At 43.4% G+C, this 17,314-nt stretch overlaps 1 protein-coding gene and 1 long non-coding RNA gene across 2 annotated transcripts in view; one reads left to right on the top strand and one right to left on the bottom strand.

The window, feature by feature from the left end:
* Positions 1-3,704: 3,704 nt before the first annotated feature.
* LOC121083471 lies at positions 3,705-7,831 on the bottom strand. The gene is made up of 4 exons (XR_005826380.1): positions 7,258-7,831; positions 5,987-6,059; positions 5,558-5,638; positions 3,705-4,379 (listed from the first exon to the last, which is right to left on the bottom strand). It is a non-coding gene; the product is annotated as an uncharacterized LOC121083471 (long non-coding RNA).
* A 174-nt stretch (positions 7,832-8,005) lies between these two features.
* Positions 8,006-17,314, top strand: part of DDX10 (DEAD-box helicase 10) — a 191,486-nt gene continuing 182,177 nt past the window's right edge. Inside the window, exons 1-3 of the mRNA XM_040583764.1 lie at positions 8,006-8,254; positions 16,215-16,275; positions 16,507-16,637. Coding sequence (XP_040439698.1) covers positions 8,042-8,254; positions 16,215-16,275; positions 16,507-16,637 — 405 coding nt within the window. The 5' untranslated portion in view covers positions 8,006-8,041. The remainder of the gene's footprint in view (positions 8,255-16,214; positions 16,276-16,506; positions 16,638-17,314) is intronic.

Genomic DNA, 17,314 nt, shown 5'->3' with positions numbered 1-17,314 from the left:
ACATTAGATGAACATTAAACTCTTTGGGGAGGAATGTGGGACAGTCATTCCAGCTTGTAGGAGCTTAAATGTCATGTCTACATGTCATACTGCCATTATAGTGAGTGGAGATCTAGTCAATACAGCTAATGGAGTCTAGAGGGGAATTCAGATGACTAAATGAGATGTCTCTTTCAAAATGAGCCAAATAGCTCTACAGTTTCCAGTGGGATTAAATATAAGCATCTAGTGCCCTAGGGTATAGAAGCATCTGCACAAGGCTGGCAGATATGACATGGGGCATATGGGACATCTGTGCCCTTCTGGAGAAGCAGCTGAAGCTTAGGCAGGATGCCTTACAGCATCTCAGATGGCAACAGAGCAACTGAACCAAGCCCCTTCGTTTAGATGCCGCTATGTATGTATCTACAATCTGGAGCTGAATTCCACCCCCGGGAATCTGATTGTCAAGAAATGTTAAATGGTTATGTTGGCTTGTCTAACAAAAGTATACAGAATCTCCCATAAAAACCCACTGTTTTCCTTAACAATGTTTCTGGTTTTGCTTTCTCCTGAGTTCTTACGATCAGCAGTAGTACAGAAATGTTACTGTTAGATTCAGAAATCCAGCTGCTCAGGCTCATGGCTGTACACCATCCATTGTGAACTGACCTTCAGTAGGAAACTGTAGACAAACCTGCACAACCTGAAAGAAAATCTCTTGCCGTTGCCTTGTATTTGCAAGTGGGCAGATCTGGGCATTTAGCGCAGCAGCTTTCCTGTCTCCATTTTTTAGAATGCTGCAATCACTCTGGTTTTCGGAGGTCACCTGTGGCTACTCATGCTGTCACAACAGCACTCTTCTCACCTGAGTCTTGACAACACCTTCTACTTGAAAAATGTAGTGCAACTGAAATAATAAAGCATGAAGATAAATATATTTTTGATGTGACTTTGCAGTTATATATGGGATTAATTTGGTTTGACAGCTTTACAGTTCATGCAGCTGTTACCCATATGGGCACACACTGCATTCCTATAGGGAATTGGCAGCAGGAATAGTTGAGTGGTATGGACATGGTCATGGTCATGGGTCTGGCCTCATCTGTCAGCATAAACTACCAAGGTTGTTTACCTTCAATTCCCTTTTGCCTTCCCACATTGCCTTTCTGTGACTGACTCCCAGCCCATGTCTCCTCTCTAAAATTGGTGTCATGACCCATTACTATCAAATATGGATCTAATGAGTATCAACATTTAAACCAAATGTGATTTCTACAACCAGAAGTATGCACATAGATAGGTCAGGCTGGGTGGATTACACTTCACAGCCATACAAAGAGGTGTTATTAAGTCATTGTAAATAGGAGAGAAATGTGCACCTCAGAATTGAGCAATACACCTAGTGAATAAACTACAGAATCAAAAATAATATACTATGAATCTTTCTCCAAATGCAAGAATAATCAAGCATATAAAACCAAGGATAATAAGGCATAAATGCCTGCCACATAAAAGTGCAGTGCCATTTTTTACATATCTGACAAACTAAATATATTGTACTATGCTAATAGGCTGTGAAAAACAATACATTAACTGCCTCCTGAAATGAATCTGAAGTACAAAGAGCCCAAGAACTGTGCTAAATACAAGTATTTTTTTCCATAAAGTTATTTTCTAATTAAAGGACAGCATTTCAGTACGTCATTTTTATACTAAGCCTCAGTAGCACTGCGGTGTATACCATTCTGTTTCAGAAATGGCATTCTTTCAAACGGTGTGATCATCTGAAAAGTTAACTAATCTTTCGTAATTGGATTTATCAACTCCATCTGAGTTAGGAAATCAGCTCAGTTTGTGAAGGAACTGTAAAATTTGTTCAAAATCAAACACATATTTATGGAGTTCCCTGAGCTGGAATAACAGCCTGTGCCTTGGGACTGTACACAGATCCTGACCATCACAAAAAGAGCAGGCTCGATTATTTAATGGCTCTTTCCGTTGTGTATCTATTACGATCACAGTTTATTACTCATTTTTATTTCTACAGGTCTGTTACGGCCCCTAGTGGCTTATATACACCTAAACATCCTCATGGTCCCGGCACCGAAAGCTCAGAAATGCAGAAAGTGCTACAGGGCAAACTGTAGGAAGCAGCGAAGTGATAGGGCCTGCAGAGCCTGGGTGTGTTTGACAGTTCTGTGAGGGAAAACAAGTTTCAGCAAACCCCATCATATATTCTTGCAAGATTTGTCATGCTTATAATTTTCAATCCAAACACTTCTGTTGACTTAAAGGAAAAACGTTTTGATTTTGTATTTGCTTTAACCTTCCTCCCACATCTTCATAACAAAAAAATCTATATATCATAACATTTTGAAGAGACGGATGGTATTATTTAAAGACTGAAAGAATGACACAGTACGTCATTCATTTTTTTAAATTACTTTCCATTTTATAGGCAGTCACCTTGTCTGACAACCTGAGTGAAAGCTTCTTCCTTGACTGTGGAAGTGTTTTCTTTGGTTAGGGCTTTCAGTACAACTTTCCCAATGTTCAGGTGGGCCTTCCCTAGCAAAAAGTTAATTTTGAGGGTCCTGCAGACCAAATCATGAATACTATAATCACCACCAGCAGTCCATAGAACACAAAAAGTCCTTTGTTATTCCAGAAGAAATGTGTTTATGCCATCTTATTAAAAAGTTCTTTAGCTCTTTTCCTAAAGCATTCTGTTGTATCACACAATATCATCCAACACTTCCTAACCAACAGCATCAAGATTTTTTGGCATTTCTAGAGACTTGACAAGCTGGTTTTGCTTCTGTATTTGAAGAAACTTATTTAATTTTCCCCATTGATGTTTTTCACACACATAAAGTGCTTTTGAGGCATCATGGCACAAATTTAATTTTATCGTGCAAACTTAAATCTGTACTAAGTGTGGTTTTCACTTAAACATTTAGTAAGTTGGTTGTTGTCATTCTGATCAATATAATTGGCATGGCATTTAGCCAAAATTCTGGTAATCAAGAGAACAGCAAAGCGTAAGTCCTCTTCCTGCCCCCCCCCCCCCCCCCCCCCTTTTCCTGGTCTGTTTCACCCCAGATTTTAAGAGGATAACGGACTTATAACCTGCATCTTCTGAAAGAATCCCAGTTTGCAAACTTCTTGAAGGACAATTTTAACAACTGAGGGCTATTTCCATAGTGGTGGCTGTTAAATTGTCCATGGCCAAAGAGAATGAGTGAAGGACTGGAGGGCCATATTTCTTTCCATGAAGTCATTGTTTGTCATCTGGCAGGCTCAGGCTTGAAAAAGCAGCAGCTACTTTCTAAAATTATTTTATACATGACAGTTGGCTTTTTCAAACTATAAAACTATTTACCAATGTGGAAGGAAGAGACTTAATTCTAAAATTAACATTCAAATCCAGATACCTGTAAGATATCGTTCAGAATTAACTCTAGGTTCTTATATATGTTTGTATTACTGAGGTTGCAACCTCTAGTTTACTCCAAGAGTTTTTAAGCTGCACCATGCATTCATGTTTAGAGTAATAGTACGACTACTTTTTTTCCCAGAGCAGAATACATTTTGGAGTGTCTACTGAAAACCACATTCCTGCAATTTATATACTTGGTAAAAGTGTTTTCATTTTATTACTTCCACAAGAAGAGCACATAACGTCATCTACAAAATCATATTTATTTCATTTTGGGGAAACAGCAGCTCATTACTAAGAGGAAAGTACAAGGTCTCAATTATACCCCACAATATTCTTGGTCATAGCTCACAATATTTATTCATCACAACTTACCCATTTGCTCAGGCCAGGAATTACTGAAACGGTGTTTCTACTGAGTTTTTGAAAACCTAGTTTAAGTTTTGCCTTTTAAAATTTAATTTCTTGGGTGATAGCCTTTTTACTATAGGGCTACCCAACATAGGAAAACCCATGGGCTTTCTTAATTTTTTTTTCTGTACTCCTTTAGACAGATAAAAATTCATAATAATTACTTATGGGAACATTCCTTCTATTAAAAATAACATTCATAAATCTGACTGCCATTTGCATATTGTTTTTAAAACAGCCTGAAGTTACATCATAGTACTGCAAATATTACACTGAAGATCCATCCTTTCACTGTGGGTTTTTTCAAGCTTGCATGTCTCATTCACAGACACTCAAGCACATTCCTCAGATGCAAAATCTTACATATCTCCTGAAGCATAGCAAGTTAAGCCTTGGAAGATAAGGAGTGTTGAGAGACTCTTGGCCTCAGACAGCCTCTCAAGTAACTTCTCCTAGCACATGGCTGTTTCATTGAGAAGGGGTTTAGTGGTATTTCATTGATATCTTGTACTTCTGGGGTCCCTTCCTCTGGTTTGCTGATTACTTCCTTAGGTGATGAAGATTATGTGGAAAAAAGGAAAGAAAACAGGTCAGTACAAAACAATCAAAGATTTAATGGAAACACCAAAGTTTAACTTAAGTACACACAATGTTATTATTTTGTTCTTAAATAAAATCAGCTTCTAGTTATCTTAAATTCCTGTAGAGATTTGTAAAGGGAATATTTAACTGGGGTATGGGGTATGTGAATGAGAGTCTGAGCAGCAGCATGAGGTACCGGAAGAAATGGCACAGCAGGAGTGCAGGGAACGATGCACATGTAGCAAATGAAGAGATTAAGACCAACCATGAAATGCAAGAAAGAATATGGGTAAGAATGGGGAATTGGCAGGATGGGGGTGTAGGGCCAACTGTACTACGGCCATGCCATGAAGAAAGGTCCACAACAGAGATACAGAGCAACAGCTGTGCGATACAACTCAAATGAGGCTTTTGTCAAGAAAGAATATAAAGGATTTCAAAGATTGTGCACCATTGTCACCATTCAGGATGAACCCAGAAAAAGTGATTAGAGCTTGACTGTCAGGGCACAGCAAGGGCTTACTGCTTCCTAAGAGTCAGGGGCTAAGGCTGCTAGCACAGTGCAAGGGAGCAGGGTGTGCTCGTGGGTGGCAACCAGGGTCAGTCAAGAGTCCAGCTCATCAGACGAGTCTGTGGTGATGAGACAGGTCCAAGGTCAAGCTGGGAAATCAACTTCCTGATCAGGGTCAGGATGAGGATCGGGTCTGGTGGCCACAGCCATTGACAACGGTTAACCAGGCAGGTCCACACTGACAAAGCAGGTCCTAGGTCAAGCCAGGAAGTCAGTCTGCAGCTCAGAGGCCCAGCGGGTGAGGTCTGCGGCCAAGAACAGGCAGGGCTGTGGCTGAGCTGGGGACCAACATGACATAAGACAACTCCGGCAGGGCCTGAAGCTGCAGGGTGGAGCCAGGGTGTAGGGAGAGGACTCAAGTACGGCTGGTCAGGGCCATTAAGGTCTACAAGTGCCCTCAGGGCCCTGACCTTGATACTTGGTGCCCCTTGTCCTCCTTGTCACCATAAATAACCCTGCCCAGACACATACATGTTTGTGCATATGAGTAGGAAAGACTGAATCTGCATGAGAGTGAAATCTATGAAGAATGACTGTTACTGAAACAGTTTTTTTTAGAAATCAAATATTACCTTCTTCTTCTCCGTGGTCTTGTATAGAGACCCTTGTTACATTTATTGTTATAGCATACTCCCTTCCTTCACTTCTCCAAACTGCAAGTAAACAACCATGCTTGAATCATTTGTTAACTTGTAAAAAATAATTTTTTCTTCCCTTTCTCTTTATTAAAGTGAAATCCAGAAGGATCTCTGGTTTTGCCACAGTTTTAGGGTAGTACTATTACAAGACAGCTGAAGTAGTCTTCCACATCATAAATAAACGGATTTTAATACAGTAGAATTTGTTCCTGTATAAAAGGGAAACTTTTACAAACCATTGACTGTTTCTCAGACAAGCCCTTCAGGGTGAGAGGACAGCAGAGAAAATAGAAAGGTGGCTCCTTTTTTTTTGCAGGCTCCCAGACCTCCAATACAGGGCCGCGAGGCTCTCCAGCATTTTACCTTCTACTGCGGGAAACAGGACAGGCTGCTTTTGACTTTCTGGTTTTCCATTCCTGGTATATGGATCCCTTGGCTAATGAGCAAACAAATCATTAAAAAGCATCGGAAACATATAAGCATAATTAACAGTGTTTTTCATGACAGCAGCAGAAAAAGTTGTTTTAGAAACAGGACAGCAAGATATTGTTTTTAATGTAACTTTTTTCATTGTGGATTTATGTCTGTGGTCACTCATGGACCACTGCTGCTGTTCTGCTATGAATGAGATGAGCCTGTAGGCAAAACATAGGCCAGGTGAGCAAAGACAGCATGTTCAAACTCAACCCTTTCACCTGTACATTTACTTACAAAAAGGTTAAACTTACTCCATCAGGGCAACAGCAGGAATTCTACACAGGAGGGTTTCTGTTTTTTCTTTTTCTATTACAGGCAGACAGAACCACTTAAAGTGGCAGCTGAGCCCTGCACCAGTCTGATCATGTCAGGTTGGGACCTTCTTTTGTATGTCAAGTTAATGTGCTGTAATCATGGGAAAGATGTGCCATCCCCCCTCCCCAAGCACATCCTTCGGGGTGGAACTGCACCTCCTGCAAACAGTTTTTAATCAGGTACTTCTGGAAAAAAACGTTTCTGTTTCAAGAATAAAACCTTCAGTATCCTTCCTTATTCATCTTAACAGCAAATAAACACCTAGAGAAAACCACTGAATTCAAAGCTGGACCTAGGAGGAGAGATCCCACTGGGACATATTTAATGGAGATATTTCCAGCCTGTCCTGAAATTAGGAACTTAAGAGGAAAACAGAGGAAACAAACATTTCTATGATCACGGGTTTGCCTGATCTTTGGGAGGAGGGAAAACATCTTCAGTGACACACTCAACATGTGTACGGCAAAAGTGGAGCTAATTAAGACACTCCCTTTTCCCTCAGCTTTCTGGAATTCCAAACCCTCATCAGAGACAGTAATTATTTTGGGAGTCTTTCACTGTTCCCCTCATCAGCGTGTTTACTTCCTTCTTCTGACATTGCATAAATGTGTTTGTCATTTTCTCTTCCTGATGTGGCACAATAACTCTGCAGCCTGGTTTTGGGTTTTAATTCTGCGTGCCCATGTAGTACTAAAACTGACTCAGCGGATCGTTTCTGACCGAGCGACTGCAGAGCGATGCAGACCTTCCCCCCAGAGAGAGGTTAAGAATCGGCCCATGCAAAGATAGTGTAATACACATTTGCAGGTTTATTAAATCTGATTACTTGTAGAGATACGTACTTCTTATAGAGACCACCCCGGGTAAACCTGTTGCCCCCCCTGTGAGGCCCAGCCAAGCCATGGCGCAGCGCAGGGCTCTCAGCCAAGGCCACCGGCTGCAGCTGTATTACCAAGGCTCAAACACACATCCAGCTGCGCTTAAATCCAGCACCTTACACGCAAGGCCCGCCGTATGTCTGACAAGTCCCTTCCGATTTTTTAAAAATGTGGCAGTTTTCCCTTGTAATAAATTAGCAAATAAAGCATTAGCAGAGCTTTCATAGAACTCTGCCTCCTCATCCCTCGCCCCACTGTGCTGCAGAGGACTGAATTTACGTCAGTACTAAGCACGTACTCCTTTTCTATTACGGCATCATTTCTTTACGGTTTTTCATTTCAATTTTGTCATCTCTGTCACAGAACATATTTTACAAGCTGCGCCAAGAGCCCATTTTTTGGGTTATACGAGACGAAGTGTGATTTCTCCTCAACTCTCGCGCAATCTCTCCACCTTTCCACAGGTGAGGGAAGGCCCAGAGCGCGGTCTCTCTCGGAGCGGAGCCGCGCCGAGCCCGTCCGAGCCCGTCCGAGCCCGTCCCAGCCCGTCCGAAACGAGCCGAGCCGAGCCGAGCCGAGCCGAGCCGAGCCGAGCCGAGCCGAGCCGAGCCGAGCCGAGCCGAGCCGAGCCGAGCCGAGCCGAGCCGAGCCGAGCCGAGCCGAGCCGAGCCGAGCCCTCCCCGGCGGCGCGCCCGGCTGACGCACTCCGCGCGCGCCCAGCTCCGCCCCCGGCGGCCGTGTGGGTCCCATGCGGGGCGGCGGGGGCAGCATGGGCCGGGCCGGCAGCGATGGCGGCGGCGGCGGGGCGGCGGCGATGGACCCCGTGCGCAGCTTCGAGCGCTGGAAGAAGAAGTACACTCGGCGGACGAGGAGGCTGCGGCTGCAGCGCAAGGAGAGGAAGCGGCCCGAGTGGCAGGTGGAGCGGGAGGTCATCGGCCGCCTGGTGCAGCGCTACCCCGAGGTACGCGTGGTGCTGCCGGGCCGGGGGGGAGGGGGCGGGGGGACGCCCGGCGGGCGTGCGGGCATGGCGGGCGGGAAAGCGGCTCCTCTCCTCGTGCGGGGTGTGTGTGGGTAGGGCTGCGAGGGGGAAGCTGTGAGGGGGAGAGGTGTCCTGGTGCGCACCCCGCGTTGGCAGGGCTGTTGGCGGTGCCTGTAGGTAGCTGGTTTGTTGGGGACGCTGGACGGTGGCAGGCAGAGGGGCTTTCACCCCCTTGAGGCAGGGATGAGCCTCCATTCCTTGCCTTTCGCCCCCCGGGCAGAGGAGGAGCGGGCGGTACCCGCGGCTCTGGTGGCGTGGCCGGGCAGGCAGCGGCCCCCGAGGGGCGCGGGTGGGCGGGGGCGCGGTGAGGAGGCGGCTGTGGCCGATCGTCACCAGTGGCACTTGGCCCTTCTGACCAGGCGGCCAGCGCGTCTCGGCTGCTGGAGGTGGGACACCAGGAGATGGGACACCTTTCTCTCCGTAGAAGCTGCCCGACAGGCAGACATCACCCTAGAAGAGCACGTTGTTTAACCTCAAGTCAGGACATAGGTATTTGAGTGTAGAGCCAGGGTTGGTGGCCTTGGTTTTGTCACCCAGATTGCCTTGCATCCCTCTGGGGGATGCTGGCATTTGAGCCATGCTGCTTAGCAGGAGGTACCGAGATTGTGAATAATTCTGAATAACGGCTTAGGTGTGCTCTGCCTGTGCAGTTGCTCTGCGTCCTGCCAACTTTTGCTGAACTTGCAGCTACTCCTGGAGAGAAGCGTGGCGGTTGTACGTGGCTATGCTGCGCTCAGCGTAGCTGGTAGTAGAGGCTTCTTGGTGGTTGTAATTTGATTGAGCAGAAAGTAATGACAGGTCTGGAAGAAACATGTCTGCCGCCATGAAGAGGTCATATTAGCTCCTTTGGTTAAGATTTAGCAAGGTAATATTCTGATGCTTCACACAATCGTGGACTTTACTGGTTTGCAAGCAAACGATGTGCTTCTGAAGATGGTCAAATTACTGTTTTGAATCACATGTTATTTCTCAGGGGGAAAAAATGGACTTACTCATAAATGATAAAAAATAAAGATGGTAGCTACATAATTAATTAATACATTTTTTTGTGGATAAATCTTGAGTTATCTTGATTTGGCAATGTCTTTCTACTCACAGTAGAAATAGAGGATTTACATGCTGACTGAAAGCAGACTACTGGAATTGTTAGAAGCTTGCATTTTTCTGAGTGGGATAACACTGGTGGTATGTACCTTTCGTTGTGGAATGAAAAACTTACATCGCTACAGTACAGTTGGACTGCTTGTTATAACCTAGAATGAGATTGCTGCCTCTGCAGGCTCTCTGGAGGGGGCACATCTGAACAAGAGAGAGAAAATGAATTAAAGCAACTTGGCAAAGGCAGCGTACAGAGTTTGTGAGCTGTCTGCACAGAACCCAGGGTGGTGGGCTTATTGTTTGTATACCAAACTGCAGTGCATACACAATAGATTGCTTTGTATTTCCATGTATTTGAACACAGGGAGGTGTATAGTGAAACTAGTTTTGCATGTTGTCAGGCCCTAATCGTTTCTACATTTCATTATAGCTTGCATTTACTGGATAATGCCATATGCAGATTAGGCTGCAGTGTTACCTTAGGGTACTACGGCAATATCTGGTTATTCTTTCTTCTCTATCTCTTGTTTTGGAGTCCCATCACTGGTCGCTTAGTAATCTGTGCAGTAGTGTCATAGATAAAATGATTGAGTTCAGGGGGTAGCTTTTCTTCTAATGTAGTAGACACATGTGCAGAAGCTTAAGCAGTATGTTGCTCCTGTGTACTGAAATTATATGTATGTGGCATGGATGTATTGAGAGGCAGGAGCAGGATTATGAGAATCATCAACTGGAGGAGATACTGACTTTTTGGAGTACATACAGCCTCTGTGAGACTGAATGGCCAAACATGACCCCTATTCACGTGTCCTTTGCCCTTAGTTGGATTCATTTGAGGAAGATGATGACAATGAAAAAAAATCTAATTGGTTAAAAGGAGGCAGCAAGAATGCTTGAAGTAAAAGGTATATCTTGGGCATTTGGTCTCAGAGATGAAATGGCAGAAATATTTTGAAAAATGATCTGTGGGAAGCCAACTTTCCCCCCATTTGATGCTGCATTTGCCTTTGTTCTCCCCCCACACAGTGTATATGTTCTCCATATACAGTTCTGCTGTATTTATGCTGTATGTGTGTAATAAATGCCAACATACATACATTCCTTTATATTATTACATTAGTTCTTACAGGGAAAAATCGCTATCTGTCATACCATTCCACTTTACAGGAATGCATCCGTGATAGGTAGTGGGGTATGACTCTGTTGCTCACAGATGTTTATAAGCAGGAGAGGGGTCTAAAAGGAACACACAAACAGTGAGTTAATGAAACTACATTCTTTAAGGGAATAATGTAACTCTTGCTTTTCTGTAGTGTGGTCAGTATTCTTTTCTTACTTTCATAAATTTTAGGGTGGTATATCTGGGTTGTGGTGGGTAGATGTACAGATCTCAGACATTTTAGTTTGAATAGTCCCCATTCTAATTTTCTGCAGTAGTCTGTTCCTCTACTCCTAGCCTGAAATGTTTTGTGTAATATTTAAATGCAGTCACTTTTCCCTGAAACACATCCTATACATTTGATGCTTGCATTTAATTTCCACTCATTCTACATAGATTTCTGCTTTTACCGGCCTTATAGTCACCTCTGTCAATTACTTCCATAGATACTTGTGTTTATTTGTTGTGTGTATGGCTATGTGAATATGTATGTATGCTTCTGTGCCACCTATGTGCATTTCTGGGATACAGGTGATAATTCTGTGTCTCTGTGGAGCTTGGGGCAGCATAGGTAAGCGTTGGGTGTTGGGAGGTTGTGTTTGTGTGTATTTATAGAGGTTGAAGAGAGGCTGGTAGTGGTCATGCATGTATCCATCAGAATGAAGACAGGGTAAACATATGTTTGTCTTTGGATAGTTTTGAGGGCTCCTGGTCTCAACTCTTCTGGGGTTTTGCTGTCCTCTAGCTCCAGGAGTCTCCTGTCTGTGAACATACAGGTGGATGCCCACCTAGCTTTCTGTCTTCAGTCCTTCGTGTCTCCTTCTCTGGTCCCTGACAAGGTTTTCCACTTGGTCTCCTGCATTTCTTCCCTATTACTCTGGACATGGTTATAGTGGGGGTGAGGACTATGAGGAAGTGCCATGTACTTGGATCTTCAGGAGTCTCCAGTGGGTTCTGCATGAGGCAGATACCTTCTTAAAGATGAGGGAATCTGAAAGCTCTTCAGTAAGCACCTCTCTCTGAGGAGCACTGGCTGGGGTCTCTGACGTGAAGGCTGTGGGTGGGTTAGGTCTTCATGTGCTTTTGTCATCTTACATGTGGCATGGAATAGGGGTAGCACGGCTTCTGGATGCAAGAGGATCCACCTTGCACCCCCTCTTAAGAGTACATTGTTTATAATTTCCAGTGTGAGAATGACTGCAATGGATAAAGAGGACAAAATTAAACAAGAATGAAGAGATAACCAAGATACTTTGTTACTGGATTTTTTTTGCCCTTTGTTGACATGATTGTGAATGTGTGGCATCATAAACGGAAAATGTGAAATTTAGTTTCCATTTTCCAAATCTAGTGTCTCCAAATCTTGGGATTATTTTCTGTGTTACGTGTTCATAGCTGATCTGTTGTCTGTTGATCCAGTGACTTTGTTGCCTACCTGTGAGGCTGTTGATGGACATAGTCTTCTTCACAGAGTTGTGCTCATGAAAAGCTTTAACAGCTTACCTGATGTGCTGGGAAGCTGTATGTGTAAACTCTTTCGTCAAGTTAGATCAGAATAGCATTTGAAGTATTGGAAACAAGGTGGCTGCTCTCACCTAGAGCAGATTAGAGAGAGCTCACAAGTACAGATTTCCACTGGTTGGTGGTGTTTTGCACTGGTGTGTGTAGGTATGGAATAGATCTACAAGACCACCTACCTCTAACACCAGTTCTTCTCACTCCTGCCATTTAGACTTTATTTAAAAATAACCCAGTATCTTTGGACTTTAAGGGTGCTACAACAGAGAATTCTTGTGCTCCTGTAAGTTTGTAGGGCAGAGAGATAATACAGGAAGCTTTGTGACATGGCCTTTCCTAACATTCCTGTGCCTCACTCTTTTAATACTGTTTTCACTTTTTCCTTCTTGGACATCTCTAAAACCGCTAGGCTTATGCACGTAATGATTTTTTAAATTGATTTAGAGGAGTTAAAGGTAGAAGAGTGCAACAATATTTGTCTCCTTTGAGATTGATACGTCTGTTCCTGCTGGGTCATCTAGATTTTTAAAAAAGCTGACCAGTGAAATACTTAAAGCAGCCTTAATTATTTAGAAAGATTTCATATTGCTGCAATAGCCTGTTCCATGTGTCACAAACCTGTTTAAATCCATCCCTTTAGTTTCACATAATGAATTGTTTGGATTTTTGTTTTCCCTCTCATAGGCATACTGTTTTCCTGTGCAGACAGTCTCTTGGTTGAAATTAAAATGAACCTGTACATATCACTGACTTATGATCCTTTAACATGCAAAATAAGAACACTGGGAATTAGCCTAATATGCAGTATTGTTTGTGATAGAGAGTATCTTCAAAATTATCAATGGAATTCAGAAGTATTTGTCAGAAATTGCAATTTCTGAAAGTCAACCCCCCACTTGTTTATAGTGATTTCTGATAGGAATTTCCCCCCCCTCCCAGAAATGTAGGAGCTTAAAGTACATGCTTCTCAGCACAAGTAGGTTTTATAAAAATAACTTAAAGTTATAAAAAAACTTAAGATTTTTAAGTAATACTTGGCAGAAGTTTAATTGCTCTGCTAGGACACAGTGAAAGTTTGAAATTACCTTGCAAGAGCTTTGTCTTGAACTACGTCAAAACCTGGTTTTAATAAGGATGTTATTTTTTTTATATACCTTTTATTTAGAGATGAAATTCATGCACTATATTACTTTTCTTGCTTTTACCAGAGAGAACTAGACTGAAAAGAGTAGTGCTGTGACCTAGGTGCTTTAAACAGGTATAAATCCTCAGTTTTTTCTAATAGGCAGAGCCTGTACGAGGTGTGGTACTTGAGGTAGATATAAGGCTGATCTGACAGGTCAGTAGCTCTTCATTTGAGGCTTTCTCTGGAATTGTTACTATGGCTTGTCAGGAACATCTCAGGACCATTTTGCTTGGTCCCTGTGTTGGGAGATTTCTGTTCAGCAATCCGTTAGAAATAAACGATACCTATTAGAAATGTACAAATCGTGTAAGCTCAGAGTTTGACAGTTGGAAATTTCAGTTTATGGATGCTAGTCAGTATACATGCAAAGCTGTTGTAGTCTCTCTTCCTCTTCATTTGCTCAGGCTTTATAGATACGGTAGTCGCCCTCCCCGCCTCGGGAGCAAATGGACAGTGTGGGTGGCAGGTGCTGTTCTTCTCTTGTCTGATCAGATTCACGTCCACTAGTGAAATACGGACCCACACGTGGAAAATGGATCTCTCCATTTGCTGGCATTAGCTACTCCGTCTGTCCCAGAGCCGCCCCAGGCCCCGGGTTCCCCAGGTGCTGGCACCGGCACCTCCAGCCTCTGAGGGTCGTGGTCCCACTCCAGTTGCCGACACTCAGCGCTCGTGCTGCTGCCCACCAGCCTGGCTGGAGGGTTGGGTGGTGGGCGCTCACCCGGGCTCCGAATAGAGACTGTGCCCGCACAGAAAGTCGATGGAAAGGACAGAAGAGCTGTTGTTAATAGTAGCAGCGGTAATAAATATTCTTACAGAAGAGTATTTATTTAGTAAGACTGTAGGGCAGGCTGTGGTGACGAGGTGCAGGGCTCGGTCGGTCAGAGGAGCGTACGGACCAGCCAGCTGTTACCCCGACCAGCCCCTTTTATCCCCTTTTCCCACTATTTTCTCACACCGGTTCCTCCCCAGCCCACCATGATCCCTCCCTTTCCCTGCCATTGATCGTCCCCTAAATGTCCCATAACAAGTCTTGCACATTCCCACAGACCCCTTACAACACCTCATGTATTGCACAACATCCCCAAATGTTTTTCCTCCACAGCTCCCTGTGAGTCCCCACGCCCCTGCAGGCACTACCCCCTGCCAGCCTTGGGGGATGGGGGGTGGCCCTGCTAATGCCTCGGTGGGGTTCACCCAGGGACCATGAGTGGAGTGCTCCCCTCTGGTACTCTCAAGGAGCAGCTGAGTCAGGGTGGTTTAACTTGGTGTGCAGCGATGATGTTATTTGGGCTCCTTCCCTGGCGTTGTTCTGCTGGTTCTTGTGGGGGTCTTTGAGTTCAGTCATGAGTCTTCAATCACATAACCTAATGCTAAGTTTATGCAAAAAAAATCTTGAAGCTATCACTGTAGAGTCAAAATGGAAAAGTGGTGCAGGGGAGAAATGTGTTTGTTATCTGGAGATATTTCCTGAAGCGTTTGTTTACCAGGCCTTTACCATGCGGAACTGTTTACCTACTTTTGTGATACCTGACCTTATACAGCAGCTGGAATGCACTTCATACTCATTGATTCCAGGGATATGAATATATAGATGGGAAAAGGACAGCTAAGATATAATAAGGTTGTAGGCTGTAAGGAGGCTGCCAGCAATGTTTGCATGTGGGAGCAGTAAGGGTTAAGTTGTTGTGGGTGCAGGTGAGCTGCTCTCTTTTTCAGGAAGGTAAGGGCTGTGTACTTTGCAGCATAGTAATGTTTTTTTCATAGGTTGGAATGGTTAAAAAAGAAACGAGGTAAGAGCTCCGAGTTGCGTCTTATGGGGTACGACAATCATTACTCCATTTGCAGTACCCTCTAAAAACAAACTGCTCCCCTGTGGATATTGCCAGGAAAATGAATGTATGCTTAGTGTGTGTGGATCATAAACTTGGTGCTCGTTGCAGCCACACAGAAATATGAAATAATTGGCTAGTTACGTGTTTTGCTGTAGATACTTTATTATAATCTCTACTGGCAGTTAGTCTGACTGGGACACTTCTGGACAAAAAGGCTACAGAATTTCTGTATTGCTTAGCATGAGGCTTAATTGCAAGTTACGTGTGAGGCTTGTGGCATGCTGCGTTGTAGAAAATTTAGACCTTGCTTGCATACTGCAGTATCTTTTTAAAATATGATTTGAGAAAAAAAAACCCACTTTTTTTTCCCTGAGTAATACTACATCTAGTTTTGGACCCCTCGATAAGAAAAAGATGCCAATAAAATGGATCCAGTTCAGTGGAGGGCTGTTGAAATGGTGGGGGCTGGAGCACTTGTGCTGTGAGGAGAGACTGGGGGAGCTGGGCTTGTCAGTCTGTAGCAGAGATGGCTTTGCGGTTGAGATGGAGACTTCACAGAAGCCCTCAGAGTCCCTGGGGAAATTGTTAAGGAGATGGCACAGGGCATAAGAATGAGAGATGAGGTATAAGCTGGCAGGAGAGAGGCTTGGTCTGAATTGCTTTTTCCCTTTGATGAGGACAGTCAGGTGGAGTGAGGGACAGGTTGCCTGGAGAAGCTGTCCAGTCTTTATCCTTGAGCGTTTTCAACCTGGAGTGGCTGGAGCCCTGAGCAGCCTGACGTGACCTCAGAGCTCACTTGCTATGAGCAGGAGGTTAGACCAGGGGCCTCCTGAGCTCCCTTTCAGCCTGTTTGTTCTGTGATTTCATGATGATCTGAGCTTTAATGTGTATCTTACTACTTACTAAACAGTTTATGGTAGAAGGGTGGTTTGGCTTAGCTCAAACTAGTATAGGTTGCCTGACCAGCTAACTTGGCTCAGGTCATACTGAACTACTACATATTTATGTTAACAGCAACTTAAAGAACACTGTTTAATTTCTGTTATGCTTGGATTGTAAGCACTGATTAAAGTTACCTTGTTTCAGATAAATGCAAGTGAAATTCAGAGGTTTTCAGATTTTCCGTTGTCAAAGAAAACCCTAAAAGGTGAGTATGAAAGTTTTCTTTGGAAAGTAACTTAAGTAAAAACTAATGTATTATTTATCCACATCTGAACATTTCTTTGCTTTAAATTAAATTTTAGATAACTGTTGCCATGTACAGCATTTTCTAAATGGAGGAATATAGCTCTGGGAGAGACAAAAATAAAGATGTTTTTTTCTCCCCCTACTTGTTCCTGTCCTACACTGTCTTCTCTTCCTATACTGCAAATACTAGGATTGCAGGAAGCTCAGTATCGTGTGGTAACAGAGATACAGAGGCAAACCATAGGTTTGGCTTTACAAGGTAAAGATGTACTTGGAGCTGCAAAGACTGGATCAGGCAAAACCTTGGCTTTTATTGTCCCGGTAAGTAATTTATATCCTTCCATTTGTACTCAAACTAAGTTATCTGTGAAGTATTGTATGTCAAAGAGCTTAGATTAATAGATCCTAGGAGAAAAGTTGTAATTCAACTGATCTAAATGTTCCAAGAAAGCCAAGATACTAATTTAATAAAGCTGCTTGAGGTTCTGAAAGAAGTATATTTTGGCCATAGGAATATTCTGACAGAAGTTCCATTTTGATGCTTACATTGGTAGACATGTGTGATTTAGGAAGCGCTTTGTTTTCCTCTCAGGAATCTGGTGCGACTCTAGCAGTCCAATTCTTTGAAAATTAAGTGTATGAAATATAATGGTGAAATTTCTTCAGTTCCTTGGATGTTTTTAGATGAGTGGTTTTCACCCCTCTGAAATTTTAGGATTTGGACCTTACATAGCAAACTTAAGCTTAGTGATTGTGGACTTCCATTTCCTTATTGTCTTTTGTCAACACCTTAGAAATTCAGGCGCAAGTGGGGAAACAGGCTGAAAAACCCCTGTTGTGGGCAATACAGGTTGGACTTTTACTTAGAACATCATACTCTCCATTTAATTTCTTCAAGTTGAAGCTGTAATTGAGACATTTGCTTAAAGCGCACATATAAGTGGATACAAAACTCATGTGGTTAGATAAAGGGCAAAATTAATGTTTTGATTATGGAG

The sequence above is a fragment of the Falco naumanni genome, chromosome 2, assembly GCF_017639655.2.
Source record: "Falco naumanni isolate bFalNau1 chromosome 2, bFalNau1.pat, whole genome shotgun sequence".
NCBI lineage: Eukaryota > Metazoa > Chordata > Aves > Falconiformes > Falconidae > Falco > Falco naumanni.
This window is presented reverse-complemented; position numbering and strand designations above follow the sequence as displayed.